The 16963-nt window shown below is 38.3% G+C and overlaps 1 protein-coding gene across 10 annotated transcripts in view; it reads right to left on the bottom strand.

Moving 5' to 3' along the window:
- The window catches only part of st3gal3b (ST3 beta-galactoside alpha-2,3-sialyltransferase 3b), a 49918-nt gene extending 35507 nt beyond the window's left edge, over positions 1-14411 (bottom strand). For 2 of the 10 annotated variants that reach the window (XM_040022139.1, XM_040022141.1), the window contains exons 1-2: positions 6279-6854; positions 3905-4052 (exon numbers count right to left, since the gene is read on the bottom strand). In XM_040022139.1, coding sequence (XP_039878073.1) covers positions 3905-4013 — 109 coding nt within the window. In that variant the 5' untranslated portion in view covers positions 4014-4052; positions 6279-6854. Of the gene's footprint in view, positions 1-3904; positions 4053-5275; positions 5553-5696; positions 5727-5832; positions 6239-6278; positions 6856-14300 lie in introns of those variants that run through there. The other 8 variants (XM_040022134.1, XM_040022136.1, XM_040022135.1 and 5 more) reach the window with 8 other exon arrangements.
- Between the last annotated feature and the right edge of the window lie 2552 nt (positions 14412-16963).

Raw genomic sequence — 16963 nt, 5'->3', positions numbered from 1 at the left:
AAATGAGCCACCCTGCAGAGCTGTTACTGTGATAAGCCAGGGCCAACACAGCTGGCAGTTACTCATGTGCAGGACATCAAGTCTTCATTTGAGCTTTTCATCCCAGATTCCATCCAGAAAATTATTTTGGATTGCAGTAATCTAGAAGGAAGGTGGTTTTTTTTGGAGAGAGGTGGAAGGAGATGGACCAAATTCATCTAAGAACTCTAACGGCCTACTTTGGGGTTCTTATCCTTGCAGGAGTTTTCAGGTCCAAAGGGAAATCCAAAGAATCCCTGTGGGATGCAGAAACCGGCAAGAACCTTTCCGTGCATCAATGTCTCTGGAAAACTTCCACAAAATTTCCAGGATTATCTGTTTTGATAACAGAGACGACAGACCAGCTCGACGACAGAAAGACAAGCTAGCTGCCATCAGGACAGTGTGGGATAAGTGTGTGCACCACCTCCCCCTGTTTTACAAACCTGGGCCTAATGTCACCATTGATGAGCAGCTGATCCCATTTAGTTGTGAAACATATTGCTTCACGTGTAAATGTGTTGTGTCTTTCCACTCACTCCACTTGATTATAACAGATTTATTTTTTTATAACATTTTATATATATAAAAAAAGAAACGAGAAGCACATTAATTCATAAATGTGATCTATCAAAGGTAAAGGGAAAAAATTAACCATGTTTGCTGTTCATATGGCTTGTAATTGGGATGAAGTAAACATCTGTTGAGTAATTTAACATAAAATTGTTTGATAGTGTTAATTTGGAAAGCCAAAACTCTAGCGGGTCCACCAGACCCATGAACACTGGCTGAGTAACAAAAATATGAACACCACACGAGGGTTAATACAAATTCCCAAGATAGAACACGCAAGCCTTGCGCTTCTCTGACATATGCAAAACAAAGAGTTTAGAAATAGGCCTGCTGTTTGATATGGGTTTTTTTTGTTTTTTTTTTAAGTTCTCTACCTTGTCTGGAATTGGAACTGAAAAAAATACAGCTAAAATGCTTGCACATTATTATGTAACAGAACACATAGGTATAAATAGCAGTTAGACCTCACCATCTCTTGCCATTAGGGCTGTGACACTGACAGTCTTAACAGAAAACCTTTTCATTTCCTTCCTGGTTTCAGATAGACCTCAGCGCTTTTCCAGTCTTACTGATCACACAAAGCCCACAACATATATTCATACAGTCCTTTTTAATATGTTTATTAAGCCTTTAATGTATCTGTATTCTTCTAATATACGAATAACATTTCTAATATTTCTCAGATTGTATTTGTGTCCTGGTTTGTCAAATGTGCTGCTCTCTTTGCCAATCCACCCTTCTGCTTGTGGTTGCCTATATGCTACAAAACAGAGCCTTTTTTTTATATTTTTGCATGCATAACTAGGTAGAACAGCTCTGTGCTGACTTACTAAGTTAAATACACCATTATGTGACCACTTAGGGATCGTGCATGCTTGGATAAGTGAAACCAGACAAGGAAAATCTTTCCCTGCTTTATGAACCTCAATTACCAGTACAGGCTCCACCTCAGCTGAAGAAGCGTGTTAAAATACCGACTAGAAACCATCTCACAATAGAATCACATGAGCTGACATAAAAAGAAATTGAATACAATGATCACACACCCATGTTCAAAACCAGCCTTCACTTTGATTTCAAATTCCCACGGTCAAAACAGCGGAGGCAAACTGGTAAAAGAACAGATTCTTAATAAATGTAAACAAATGTAACCAATAAAAATTTCCCAGTATTTCCCAGCTGAAATCCCAAAAAGAGTGCACAGCAATGCCACAAATCAGTGAATGCATGACAGTACAAAAAACAAACAAAATAAATGATGGTATTAATGATGTTTATAATCAAGTCTCCATATAACACTTGCCCCTGGAGCACTAAGTCCTGCACTGTAAGACAATAATGGTGAAGAGAGAGATCACTCTTGCGACAGCACAGCTTAGCTGACCAGGCCAGAGGGCGGGAGGGACAAGCCACATGTTCTTCTTTCCCCTTTGACCTTCTTTAAGCCAAACATCTGGTATCACAGCACTACGGAAAGCCAATATTTCCCCCTGCAATCTTATTTTGGTGTGCTGCTGAAGTGTGTTCACTCTCTTCACATCATGCACCCTTATATGCAACCTATTAGAAGACACTGCTGCTGTACAATTTCAAACCTACAAAGGTAACTGTACAAAGCTGAACGCCTTTGTATTTCACACTTTAAGATGATGAATGCTCATGTTGAATTTCAAGAAAATGTGAGATGTTGCAACAGAACACATGAGCCTGGTTAAAAAAGAGGGAGCAAAAAGCACTGTGACAACCAGGACCATTGACTGATCACGTGATCTGTCAGTAATGCAACATAAGAGAGATGAGTTTTTTACTTTTATTTAAAGTTATTACTTTAAAGTCATATTTGGACTCAGGGAGTTAGCCACGGTCACATGGCAACTAGACAAACTTAAAAAAAGAAAAGCAGACGTACCAAACAAGGTTCAGACCATTAAAAAAAACAAAACAAAACAAAAAAAAGGTTGTATCATCAATGATTCACGGACAAGACATTGATAGTGAGAGTGCTGAGTGATCCAAGAACAAACAAGGCCAAGTTAAAACAATGAGGACAAGGCAAGAAATTAGGTCATAATGTATGAAAAATGTGAACAGAATCTATGCGTGGCTTCCTACTGAAACACTTTCCTTTTGGAATCAGTATAAAAACAAATTTAGCTGCATGGCTAAAAACATGGCACAAATGTCAGGGGAAAAGTTGATGCCCTTTTTGTTACTCACCATTTCTTTAGGAGGGCAATTCTGGGGAATGGTGATAAGTAAAAAAAAAAAATAATAATAAAAAAACCCGAAGGAAATAAAAAGATTCTCTCACTTCTGCTACAGGGTTTTTAAGCAGTTTGCTGCACTGTAGTTAGTTAATGGGATCAATTATTAAGGTAAACAGTTTTATCTTGATGGGAATAAAAGCAGAGTGCATCAGTTAATAGCTTGTAATGATAAAGAGCTGCAAACTAACTGGAAAAACTTACACTTGTGGTTTCTGTGTCAAAACACTGCTCCCTGAGAAACCTTTCTTCAGAAAACTTCCAACTTTCTATCAGAAATCGTCTAGCCCCCTCTGCTGGACACAAACAGCTGTGTTTTGGAGAGGCCAGGGGCTTTAACAAGTTGGTTGTTAAGCACTTAGCCAAACAGAAATTGGTTTTCATCATTACTTCTCTAAATAAATATAATTCAATTTACAAATACCTACTCATGACCAACACCCAGCAGGTGTGCTCTCTGTCTACATTATTATGTGCTAATTTTAACTAACTAATTTTCAGTTTCAGTGGCAGGTGCAGTCGTACTGTGAAACTAACTGCCAGCCTCATGTCAAAAGCATAAAGAAAAAGGGGTGAGGTCACTTGATCAGTTGTACACAAAGTTTATTTTGTTTTTCAAACTGTAGTCTAGGTGGAGGGAGTTAATTTCCATTTCTGAGACAATCCACATGGGTGTGTCCACTGCTTTTATATTTGATGTACAAGCAGATCTAATTAAAATGTCCCCTCCACATTCAGTGCTCCTCTGAAGTAAATGAAAAACTAACTTTCACATCACAAACACACAAGTTTTGAGACATAAACACAAAGCTTGGCCTTCTGGCCTATCAAATAAATAAGAAAAACAAAAACAAAAAAATGAGCGTGCAACTAGCTGACAGTGAGCGCAGAGAAGCAGACAGAAAAACAGATTTAAAAAAAAAAAAAAAAAAAAAAGAAGGACTTGCTCTCTCTAAAAACAGATAAAACATGCAATGTTTCAAACAGCTACGACAGATGGACGATGAGGTGATGGAATAAATGTTAGTCATACTGGAGATGTCACTTACGAGACTTCTGTCCCCACATGGGTAGATGCAGCTTCCCGGAGGAGTAGTAAATAAAGCCCAAGACCAGCATGGGGCACAGGATGAACAGCAGCTTGTGTGCAGGCTTCATTGTCTTCAGTCATTCACATGGCACTATTCAGGTCATCACCTGGAATCACAGGAGGAGAGTGGGATATTTTATTTACACATCTGTAAAGACTAAAGCAATCTGTCAGCAGCACAAGAAAAAAAATAAACTGATACAAACAAAACACGGTGATTAGAGGAGGGGGAAAATGAGTCATAGCAAAAGATCGGCTGGCAAGAAAGATAAGAAGAAAAAAAAAAGGAGGGTAAAAATGGGGGGTTTTTTTAGGTCAAATGTGTGGGATGAAAGGTAGTTTTATCAAGAAGATTTTAGATTTCTCATTTAACTCTACAGAGTTGTGATTGTTGATCTCTTCTGTTGGTTACAACAGGAAAATAAAAGTCACTAAAAATAATAATAAGAAAAAACATTGATTTGATTCATGCAGGGAACCTTGACAAGAATTCCAAATGCAAGAAGTTACAATAACTGAGAGGCAGAAGAAGTCATTTTGTTTTTTAGCACGTCTTTAAGACATGAGGACAGCAATACTGAAATGTATCAGCATGTGCTGCTAAAGGCCTCACTCCAGCAAACGTTTTCTATAGTTTAACAGGAAACCCCACGCCCTGTGTTCATGGTTTGACACCTGCAGAGCGCTCATAATCTGGGCTCTCTGTTTAAAACGAACAAAAACTAAGGTTACTGCTGTATTTAGTCACCGTTATAGCTCAGTTAACCTCGATCTACTTGCCTCAGGCAAACAAACGTGAATCAACATGCCATAATGCAGTGAATTATGCAGTCTAGAGGTTACCTGGCAGAAGACAAAACAACCCAGTCAGTGATCTTTGTGACCTTGTCCCTGATTGGAACAAACTGCTAAATACAGGTCTGTTGTCTACAGACTCTTTCAACCCCTGACACCATTGGAGATTTTAGTTCGGTCTTTGGGTGCCTAGAAAAGCGCTATATAAATGAAATCCATTATTTAAAAAAATATATAAATAAAAAAAAAATAAAAATATGAGGAGACCCTGCTGAAAAAGCATTCTGCAGAAATTCTCAGATCTGACATGCTTCAAAATATTGATATCAAATATCAAGTGGACTGTCTCTGATCCTGGAAATTGAAGGCAAACTGCAGAGAAGGACTCAGCAGCTTTAGCACAGGGAGGTGTCGAAGCACAGCTGAGCACAGAAAAGAGTAATGCCTCTGCCTGACACTTTAACAAAAAAAAAAAGTTAATAATATGCATGAGCCAACAGATGTTGTCCTCTATATTTAAAACGCAAGCACCAACCTGCGCAGTTGTTGACACTGCGCTGACCATCTCGCGTAAAAATGAACTTATTCATCCAGTTTTGTTGCTGCCTGCAATCTGTTAAAAGTTTGCCCAATAGACAGTTAGGCACACTCCTCGGTCGGTGCCTTTGACTACAGACTCGCAAACAAAACGCAGACACCTAATTTTAAAAGAAAAAAAGATTTAAACATAATAAAAATAAAGAGTAGGTAGGTAGGCCGAAAAGGGTAACCGCTGCAGCAGAAACGAACCCGAGGCGGTTGGAAGTTATCACAGGGTAAAAGTCTAGAAGCAACAGTCGCTCACCTCACCTCACCCCACTGCTCGTTTCATACACACGGTTCCTAAAGTGTTGTATCAGAGGCCACATTTAAGGTCAGGTCTCTATATTCAGGTGTAAGTCACGTTATTCGCCTACCTTCAGCTGAGACCGCAGGGAGGTCCTTGGCTAGCAAGAACAAACATAACGGAACTTTGAGTGATCAAAAGTTGTGTCCCAGTCTTTCATAAAACGGCCGTTTTAACAAGGGTTTGCCTTAGTAAAGTCCACTTACCCTGACGTCGTCGTAGCAAATGATTACCCAGATATTTACTGAGAGAGAGCTGTGGAAAAGACGACAGATGACATGAACGGCTAGCTATTGTAGCCTCGGCTAGCCACTCGTTATGCTAACAACGCTGCGTTGGCACAGGGGGAGTTTTGCCTTCATCCTGTCGGCAGGCCTACAGTTTAGCGCGGCGCTGCTCCAGACATTTTTGAGGTACAACAGCGAGCTTGGTGAAACGGTCCACGGAGGCAGTACGAATAAAAAGGCTCATAACAACAGCGAGTATACCAGAGCCCGCAGTACAATACTGCGATAATACAGCTGTTGGTGGTAGAATGAGAGACTACCGGTTTGGCTGAATTACCCACCGCGATCACAGCCGAATAAAGAAAACACGGTTTAGCCACGTCTCATTGCCATTCCCAGCGGACTGTTATAAATTTAGTCTTTACCTTTTCTGTTTCTTTCCGAGTCCCCCCGTGAGAAACGGTACCTCTCTTAGAATAAACAGAGGTTTGGCCGATAAAATGACAGTGTTCTCCCTCCTCTCCAAGCCATCTTGATAAAATCTGCGAAAGTCAGTGGATCAGTAAGCAGAAGACGAACGGCTCGAGTCTCTTGTGTGTGTGTGTGGCTGCTGAGACAGGAGAGCTCCCTGCCTCCCCGGGCTCTAGTGTGCATCAAGAGTGACCAAAGAAAAACGCACTCCCTCCATCAACATGATGATGATGATGATCAACAGCGGCTTGCTTGTCCACAGCAACACAGTTTGCCTGCAACGGTCACATGAGGCTTTCAGTGAATTACGATGCCCACGCTTCCTGTTTTAGTAGGGCCAGGATGAATGCACCTTTTCATGTGGATCTTCACGTGGTGCTTCTCTTTGCTTTTCTGCTGTTGTAGTACTGTTGTAGCTGGGTTTGCATCAATAGCTCACATATACACGAACCGTCCTTGTTCTTCAGCAATAATAGAGATCCTGTAACGTACAGAGCATGTTGTCCTGCCTGTCCTGTTAGTGTAATGCTATGTGCAGCATAGGTCCCTAAAAACTGAATTTTGGAAATGAAATTGAATTGTAGAACTGAAACTGAATGGTGAGAAGTGAATCTGAAATTATTCGAGAGCTAAACTTTTAAAGGATAAAATACGGTTTCAAAGCAAATTAATTCATTTTCAAAATATAAAATTCAATTTCAATTTAGTGATGATCATTTTCAAACCAATAAATTGAATTTCAAATTAGGATAATTCATATTCAGTTTTTAAAGCATTTATTTAAGTTACAATTCAGATTCAATCCGAGCAATTCGAATTTAACTTATTCAAATTCAGTTTCTGATGGCACAGATTTCTGCCCATACAAATTAGTTGCTATTCTTTAAAGCCTCCAGTTCACCTCAAGACCTCACCACTATTTCTCACTTTCCGAGCACTAAAATAAGAAATACTTTTAAAACAGGCAGACAAATTCAAAGAAAAAATGTTTACCAAACATCAAGGACCTGAACTAGTCTATATGAAGGAAAAATAGGAAATAGTCAAAGGTGCTTGCAAAGAAAAGCGTCTGGACTTCTTTAAGTTGCTTGAAGACATTTCACCTCTCATCTGAGAGGCTTCTTCAGTTCTCAGGTCAAATGGTGGGGAGTCCCAGATTTAAACCTAGTGGGAGAATATCCCCCCCACAGAGGGACAAAAGGACCCCCTGATGATCCTCTAATCACATGAGCCAAGGTGTGAAAATTAGATTTCTGAATTTGTGATTTGTGTTAAGCCACTTAACACTGACCAAACTGCATGCATTAAAAAAGGCACCTAACCCAGGGGATGAACATGTGTTGTGTCTACACATAAAAGACTACTTAGCACAAAGCTAATTTTAAACTGTATCTTCAGGCCCTTTGTTACTAGCTACAGGCATAAATTAGTATTTTTGCAACAACAACAATGCAATTCCCAAGGCTATTAAAAAACTACTAATAAAAAAACAAAACAAATAAGCAAAATCTTAAGTCAAGTCCTTGAAATAGAAAAGAAAAATCAGCAAAGACCTGATGCAGGACCAGAGAGATATATCTGCATTTGCATTTGAAATGCAAACTATTTGTTTGTTTGTTTGTTAATTAGTTAGTTAGTTTATTTGCTTGTTTTAATCAATTTTAAATCATGCTTTTTATTTGTTCTTGTTTCTAATGTCTCTGTAAAGCACTTTGAATCACCTTGTTGTTGAATTGTGCTATACAAATAAACTTGCCTTGCCTTGCCTTGCCTATCATCAGTATGTATGGGAGAGGTCAGTTGAGAGGTACAACTTGGTGTCTTTTTTTTGTTTTAGATTACATTTTTACACTCCGACCCTTAAACCGCACAGACTATGGAGCTGAGAATTAAAAGTAAAACTGTCGGGAGCAGGTTGTACTCCAACTTTGGGCAGTACCTTACCAGAACCACAGAATGAAGATCACAGTGTGCACTGCATTACTGCAGATATGTGTGTTTTCATTTGGTTATTTAGAAAATCCATAAATTTTTGTTACACTTCATTCTAATCTGCTGCCAAATCTTTTTTTTACTAACTGCAATTACACAGAACACACCAAGAATACCTGTTAAATTAATTTCACTTGTATCTGCTGGCATACCAAAGCTATTTCCACACCTCCTTTATTAGGCTGTGAGACTGTAAGCTTTAATGTTTAAACGAAACCAGTTTACTGTCACCCTAAAAATAAACGGCAGCTCTGAGAGCGCACTCAGTGATTAAACTAAACTTGAATTAAACTGCATCCACAGTTCACCAAATTCATAGAATTTAAAAAAAAGTAGTATTAATTGCGTGTCCTTTTTGCAAAAGTTTGTTATTTATTTTAGAGTTTTAATCATCGTGTCTGATAAAGTCTCTGGAGTAGGGAGCGATGATGACAATAATTCTGTGGAAGAAGAGTCACATGACATGGGAAACTTCCTTTTCAGATTAGTCAAATGCTGCTAACACCATGCCTTATATGAAAAGGAAACTCTGGGTTAACTTGGACAGCTGATTCATGTAACTGCTTATACCAACTATATATGTTGGGATAAGTGAATCCAGATAGCAGAAAGGTATTCTGGTTGAACTTGCTTTGTAGTATAGGGATCGGATCTGAGCTCTATTTTTAACATAAAATGGTTTGTCTTTAGAATCAGAAACTTTATTGTCATTGTCACGAGAACAACGAAATGAAGAATGGTCCCCACCTTTAAATGGTTGACTTACTCTACATGGTGTAAATATGATTGATTATGAGATAACGACACACTTTAGATTTAGTTCTCCAGGCTTTCTGAAGGTTATTGACTGCTGTTCAATACTTTTAAGTCCAGTCCTTGTACCTGACACATTTTCAGAATATTTTTCATTTTTAATTAATTTTTTTGCTTGAGCCACTTAATACTGACTTAATACTTCAGTATTCAAACATAAAAAGGCATCGAACTCAAGTTAAGCTGTTTATAATTTGGTCTCACTGCTTTAGTTAAATCTACAAAAGACCAAAGATAAAGTCTGACAAGCATAAAATGCTGTATTTGCACTAACAAAGAGCTATTAGCTGAAAGTGTGGCATATCATAGCATGGTGTTTGGTGTCCTTAAAAAATCTGAAGTAAGTGGACAGTGGAGAAAAGAAGCAATGTGAGGCCTAACTTATCCACAGCAGATGAACAGTATCTGAAAGTTAAGACCTTAAGAAATAAGAAAAAAATCCAGCAGATACAAAATAGTTTTAGTGGAAGGGTGGCTGTCAAGGAGCCATTCTTAAGGATGGGAAATGCAGAGAAAGGGGTGAGGTATGCTGAACTACACAAGAACTGGAATGAAAGATCAGAGAAAAACAAAGGTCTGGGAAGATTAATCTAAAAATTGAAATGTTTTGTTTCAAATCTTCAATATGTAAGTAGGAGGACAGGAGAGGGGTATAGCAGTGAGACTGCACAACCATCTGTAAAACACAGTGGAGGCTGTGTCATGGTTTGGGGCTGAATTTCAGTCAGGGGTGTCGGAGATCTTGTTAAAATTAATAAAATGCAGAAAAGCAACATCAGATTTTGATTCACCATTGAGTACTCTTTGAAAACCATCTAATTGGCAACAGCTTCATTTTTCAGAATGACAATGATCCGGCACACACTGCCAGTGCAGTAAAAGCATTCATGGATAGAAAAACACACAATGGATCCCTATCAGTCCCGGATTGGCCTCCCCAGAGCCGGACTCAACATTATTGAAGATATGTAGATGTTGACAGAGAACAGAACAAAAGGCAGCCAACATCCAAAGAAGAGCTTTGAATGTTCTCGAAGTAGCCTGGAGAACTCTTCCTGAAGACTACTTAAAGAAACAAGAAGAAAGCTGCCTGAGAGAGTTCAAGCTTTGAGGGTTTTTACCTTATATATGCATGTTTGCATGCGTCTTTATAATTCACTGCACCTGTTTCCTAGCTAAATGTAAAGAAAAGATAAATTGCTCAAGACTTTTCCACAGTACTGTATACTTAGCATATAAATAAGTAAGTCAAATTTCTCAGTTCCAACAGTTGATATGTCGATTTTGCATTAAATTCAAGTGAACACAACAAACTATTTGCAAATTGTGTTGATTCCTGGACATAGACCCGTATCATCCTCTGCATCAGCATGGCCCCTGTAGGCTTTGTATGCTGTATGCTTTCAATCCCAGCTAGACTTTTACCCCATCACATGGCTGCTTACAGCACATTATGTTGCAGTAAATCCATAGTCCTGTCCTTCTCACCTGCTCAGGTTACTCACTTTATTCAGTTTTCCTTGTGCTTCTTGCTTCTTATTTATGACACGACATTCACATGGTCTCATTTCCTACATAACCAGTTGTTGGGCTGAGAGCCGAGACAGGAGGCAGCAGTCTTCCGTTTTTTGCCCAGCAAAGAGTGTGGCAGAGTAGCACACCGATCTATTAATATTGAATCAAGCAGGAAATAGAATCTGCTCACCCACTGTTCTCCATCTGGGGTCAGGAGATTAGCAGGAGCCAGGAGAAAAAAACACGAGCAAACTCACGCACGCACACACTTACCCTATTGAGAATCACAAGCCCTTTCAAGAGCTGGTGTGGGATTCCCTTATGAGTTGGCACGGGAGTCATTCATTGCTATGGTCTTGCAAGAAGGGAGAATCAAGAATTTTTCTGATCTCTAACCACATCTGTGTAGTGCACCATTATTTATTCGTCTGGCTTACTGAAGGGAAAATGTACCATTTCTCCTTTACAATTCTGTTCTGTCTATCCCAAGTTCAGTCCCTGAGATGAAAGCACGTGGAAATTAATTTGATCATTTGGGGGTTGTGGCTTAGCACTTTTGCAGGTGTGGTTTCCCTCCTTCTACTGATACACTCCACTGCTCTGATGAATTATTTTCAGACTTGCAAACAAGAACAAACCAGAGCAGTATAGCCTTGACTGACTATTTGGTCATGTTAACAGAAGTACACGTGCTGGTGAAAATGCTATCCTACTCCCTGCTTCTTAATTGCCTTCTATTAGCAGTGATACCATCCGGTTACAGATATTTAAGTTTTCTCTCCACAGTGCAGACAGTTTCTGTCGTGCATAAGCTCACACTTTTGCCTAACCGAGGAGCTTTTATTTTATTCTTCTAACAATGACGTTTTTTTTTTTGTTTTTTTTTTACAACATAGTACCTTAAATCGGCTTGTATTACAGTTTTTCTCAGTTACTTTGGCATGTTTCTTGCTCAGCTCTGATTGTGTATTCCCCAAAAGATGCAGCCATGTAGTCTAGCAGCAGAAGGCTTCAACTCATCCAGAATAATTTATTCAGGTTTCACAATCTCACAACTAAATGACAGCAGCAACCTGGCCAGGGTGTACCCCGCCTTTTGCCCTATGACAGCTGGATGAGGCTCCAGTACTCCTGCAAACCTAAATTAGATAGATAATTGAGGAAGTAGATGGAACTAAAGGGAATTTTCCTTGATATCTTCCTAAAACTGGGCTGATCTGCAAGTATGCCTTGGCCATCCAGTCATACGGGTTAGAAGTGATTTCATTCAGGTTAAAACTGTGTTGCAAAGTTTACAGGTAAATGTGACTCACTGCAGTTTACAAACCTAATGACGCGTGCTCCTGTTGCAACCTCGAACAGTCGGTATCCACAACGTAATCTCTCTCTCTTCTTTTTTGCCTTAATTGTCAGCTATGCACATGACCAAATGTACTATGCAAATGCAGTGATATTAACAGAAGTATTTTTTGTTTTAGATATGTCAAAAAGTATCAATTTGAATGAATTAATTGTGGAACAGGATTATTAACATCCTTTCTATGTCTGTCCTCATCGCAAATCTGAGTTAAAATAATACACGACTACAGCCAAAGTGAACGGTGGGCAAAATTAATACTCCAGTGTTCTGTCATGTGAATCATCGGACCACTTCCTTAGTGGTGTGTGTGGCTTTTACTCTAGCAAACAGTTCTGCATTTATTTGCTGATTTGCTGACAGATATCTTACATTTACTAACAACATCAACAGTTCCAGCAGCATTTCTTTATCATTTTGAAAAAATGACATGTACTGTTGAACTTGCACTTAAGATGTGGTTAAGCATCTTTATGGTGACAGAAATAGTTTCACTGGTTCTGCTCACTTAAGACCAAACTATTAAAAATAACAACCTGGAAGTTTTACTGGCCTTTATTACCATCAAAATGAATAAGGATCTGTAATTAATCTAAATTAATTAATTAATTAATTATTAATTTGGATGTGGACAAATATATCAACAAAGGACTGAGTATTGGCTAGATAAACTATGGGAAAAAAATCACACACAATTTCATAATAATACATAATAAAGAATGTAGAACTATTTGAAACATGAAAGTCTTTGTCACAAAAATTGAAGCAAATACTATTTTCATCCAAATTTCATGCTGAAACACTAAAGCAGAAATGTCAGTAGCCTGAACAGAACACGATTCTTGTGTCTCAAGATGCAACTGACTGAGAAAAGTTTTCTTTTAGGTTTTTGAGATATTCATATTCAAACCTCAAATTTTCAAGAGAGGAACAAAATGCTGTGGGTATGGGTTCTGATGGACCATTACAAAAAAAAAAAAGATCATGTCTACAGAATTGATTCTGGAAATTAATTATTCAGACGTTAAAATTCATATTACACTGTGATTAATTCAGTGTTTGGTGTAATATGTTTAACTTTTGGCTCCTGTCACAGTTCAAATCAATTTGGAAACATCCCTATCCGATTGTTCAGTCTGATGTCACTAGCCGTGTCTGGGTCTACACTCCGCTGCAGGTCCATATATCAAACAATCACTATGACATTACTGAGAGTTGAAAAACTGTCTAAAGTCTTTCATCTTTAATAAAATGATCAGCGTTCTGCTCTACCAGGTGTAACAATTGAGTTTAACATCCAGGCATCCATGAAAACGGAATTTATGACATTTAACAGAGTTAGAAGTCAGCAGGGAGTTAGCTCGCTAGCTTCTATCTAAATACAATATAGCATGTCCTGACTGCGGGGTTTTGGAAACAAATTAAAACGTACAGCTCTGTTATCACTTCCAACATAAATGAAGACAGAAAACTAAACAGCAGTGACGTTTGTAGGGTTACTGAAGTTTGGCTAGCTGGTATATAATGATGTGCTACGTGACCGCTAGCGACACAGCTATGTTAGCATAATATAAACAAGATAACTTTTTTTCCACTCGATAAAAGTTAACGTGAGTGTTCTCGGTGGTCAGGAACAAATGTAATCGCATGGCAGGATGCTGTAAAAGGACCAAACTTCAGCCAGGAGAACAACTGAGATAATCCATCCACAATACGAGGTTAGTCATTCATATACTGCTGCATGGGCTGGGCTGTAGTTACATCCTAAGGTTTTAAAAACTGAGCTTAAATAAATGATTAGCGGTAATAAAAGCCGAGGGAGGTCAACAGTGATCACTGACTGTTTTAGGAGCTTTTTGAGATCAAATAGAAGAAAATACATAACATTAAACATGTTAACAACACAAAAGCCATATTAAACGCAGACTACTTTAGACCCGGAAGTAGGATTCGTCGCGTCATCACTGAACAACCGGATTAGAGTATAACCTAGATCTCAGAGTGCTTATAAATAGTTTTATCTCTCACCGAAGTTTAAAACAATTGTAAAAACACTGTAAAAGTTTTACGATCTGAAGCGCATGTTTATGTGTATGGGGTCAATTTGGCATAATAAAAAGGAATTGTTATGGCAACATACTCACACAAATACAGAAACAATATCCCGATGGAGGACATAATTTTGTGAATGAATAGATTATTAATGTGTCACTTACAGAACTGTTCTTGGCTTTTTAAAGTTGTGTAACATATAGGGGGAAAAAAATCTGATTAATGCATCTGAGTTTTATAAACTTACATTAAAGGTAGAAAGAAACATCACCTTTTCAGCTGCTGCCGTCAAGTCCTTTAGCCAGAGTATTAAAACTAGACAAGAACTAAGAACTAAGAACAGATGAATCACGGAGGTTTCCAAAAAAAAAAAAAAAGGACCATATTGATTTGGAGACTTCCTTTTTAGGTCACCGTAAACAGTAGTTAATCAGTAACAGAAATAATGGGGAAAATAAGACCCTAGAAATCCAATAAAATACTGGCTGTACATTGTGGCTGGGCCCTGTACACAGCTGTTAATTAATTACAAGGTTGGAATTCATTATTTCATACAATACAGTATAATAATGTTTGGGGCCTGGATGAAGCAGGAACTGATAAAAGCAGAGGGAGATATTTGGTGCAACCTTCGTACTAGATGTTAACAAACATCGCACAAGCTTGTTTAAATAAGATCCTGTTGTGACAGACATTTCATGGAATTTGGATGCTTTGTACAATTATAAACAGCAGGATTTCATGAACAAGAAGCCATAACACAGTAACTATGAGTTATTTTAAGGTTTTATATTTGAGGACATAAAATAAATCTTGTCCTTAACAGGAATTAAAATGAAATAACTACAACCTGAGATGATCTACAGTGCATAAAATATTCAATTTTATCATTTACTTAACAAAAATAAAGCCAAAGTGCTGCTAATCAAAATACACTTGATTTATTAATCAACAGCAAGTGTGAAAAGCAAAGGTTTTTTTTTTTTAGTTTGCTGGCCTGGAGCATTCAGGTGTGTCTTGATAATGAGAAAGGACCAAGGTTAGATCGTGCAATATTCAGACAAATTGCCAAAAACCCAAGGGCTACATCCCAGTCTCTACAGGCCTCGGTTAGCATGTTAAATGTTAGAGCTCATGACAGTACATTAAGAGAAAGACAGAACAAGTACAGGTTGCTTAGAAGGATTACCAAGAGAAAGTTGCTTCTCTCTAAAAAGAACCTGGCAGCATGGCTTAACTTTGAAAATTTACATTAGAGCAAACTACAAGACTTCTGGATGTCATCTGGATAGATGAGACCAAACTGCAGATATTTCTCCCTAATGCGCATAACGCCTCATTTGTCTAAAAGAAAAGGGGTGATTGGGGTAAAGGGGATGCCCTTTTTTGCAGCCACTGGACCTGAGTATCTTATATTGTTATATTGTTATGTTATATTCTTTTGTGAGGCCAACTGTCCGACAGCTAAAGACCCAAACTGGGTCAACAGAGCAATGATCCCAAGCACAGCAGCGAATCTAGAACAGAATGGCTGAAAAGGAGAAGAATCAACATGTTACAATGGCCCAGTCAAAAGTCCAGACCAATGACTGTAAAAACATATTATATATTATATGTATCATTCATATATTATTGAAAGTCATTGGTCCAGACTTTAACATGACTGAAATGCTATGGTAGAAAGAAGTCTAATTCAGACTATGGCAATTAATGTTCCCAAGGCGTACATGTGAAACTGGGATTATTGTAGAGGGCCACACCAGTAAGCTTATAATACAATACAATACAATACAACTTTATTTGTATAGCACATTTAAAACCAGAGGTAGCCAAAGTGCTTCACAAAATCCAGTAAAACAGTAGCAAAGTACAAAAGCAGATAAGCTAGCAGGTGGGAGGCACTGATTAACCAAGCATAAAAGAACGCAGATAAGCAAGTAAGATTTAAAGATAAAATCCATAAAACAATCTAAACAAAAGAGAAGAAAAGGGGAGGGTGAGAAAGTACACTTAAAAGGCATGCTCTAGGAGGCCGGGAAGACTAAGCTAAAAAGGTGGGTTTTCAATCGAGACTTGAGGGTCTGGATCGAGTCAGACGCCCGAATAGTATGAAGGAGGTTATTCCAGAGGTTAGGTGCGACTGAAGCTAAGGCACTGTCACCTCTGGTTTTCAGCCGTGACCTAGGTTGCACCAAGAGCAATTTGTCAGACGATCTCAGTGTTCTAATGGGAGTATACATGCTAAGGAGATCAATAAGGTAGCAAGGTGCGATATTATTTATGATTTTATAGGTAAGCAGCAGGATATTTAAATCAATGTCGTATTTAATTGGAAGCCAGGGGATAAAATTATAAAATGAATCACTGAATCATTGAACTTTATTTTTTTGCGGCAACAAGCATTTACTTTTAAGTACATATATACACCATTAAGATAGCATTTACTCAGCATGGACGTCCAGAGCTGGGGGCTCGAACTCAGAATGTTGGCATGTGTATGCACTGTGCATACACAAGATTGGTCAGGTGATTAGGGGATTGATCTGTCATGTGATAAAGTGACTCGGACAAAGTAGACCCTTGGAGAAACCACTATGCTGCAGTTTGCTGCATAGTGATGAGGCACCAACTGGAAGAAGAATGAAACAGAAAAACTGCTGTAGAGGATCACAGTAACAGCATATAATCTCAATATGATTTAATATCTTTAATAAAGCCAAAATAACAAGAACCATAAACAATTTGACAAAGTATACTTGAAAACCATTTAAAACCATTTAAAAATATTTAGTATTGGACATCAAAATTAACCCATGGCTCCCTGTTTTGTTCTCTAGCAGCTTCGTTCACAAAACTAGTTGTCAGATAGACGGCCACTTTCACATCCTGTAATGGGACTTACAAATGCTT

The sequence above is a fragment of the Simochromis diagramma genome, unplaced genomic scaffold (assembly GCF_900408965.1).
Source record: "Simochromis diagramma unplaced genomic scaffold, fSimDia1.1 OVJJ01000205.1, whole genome shotgun sequence".
NCBI classification, from domain to species: domain Eukaryota; kingdom Metazoa; phylum Chordata; class Actinopteri; order Cichliformes; family Cichlidae; genus Simochromis; species Simochromis diagramma.
The sequence above is the reverse complement of the archived record's forward strand: the minus strand, read 5'-3'. Positions and strand labels throughout refer to the sequence as shown.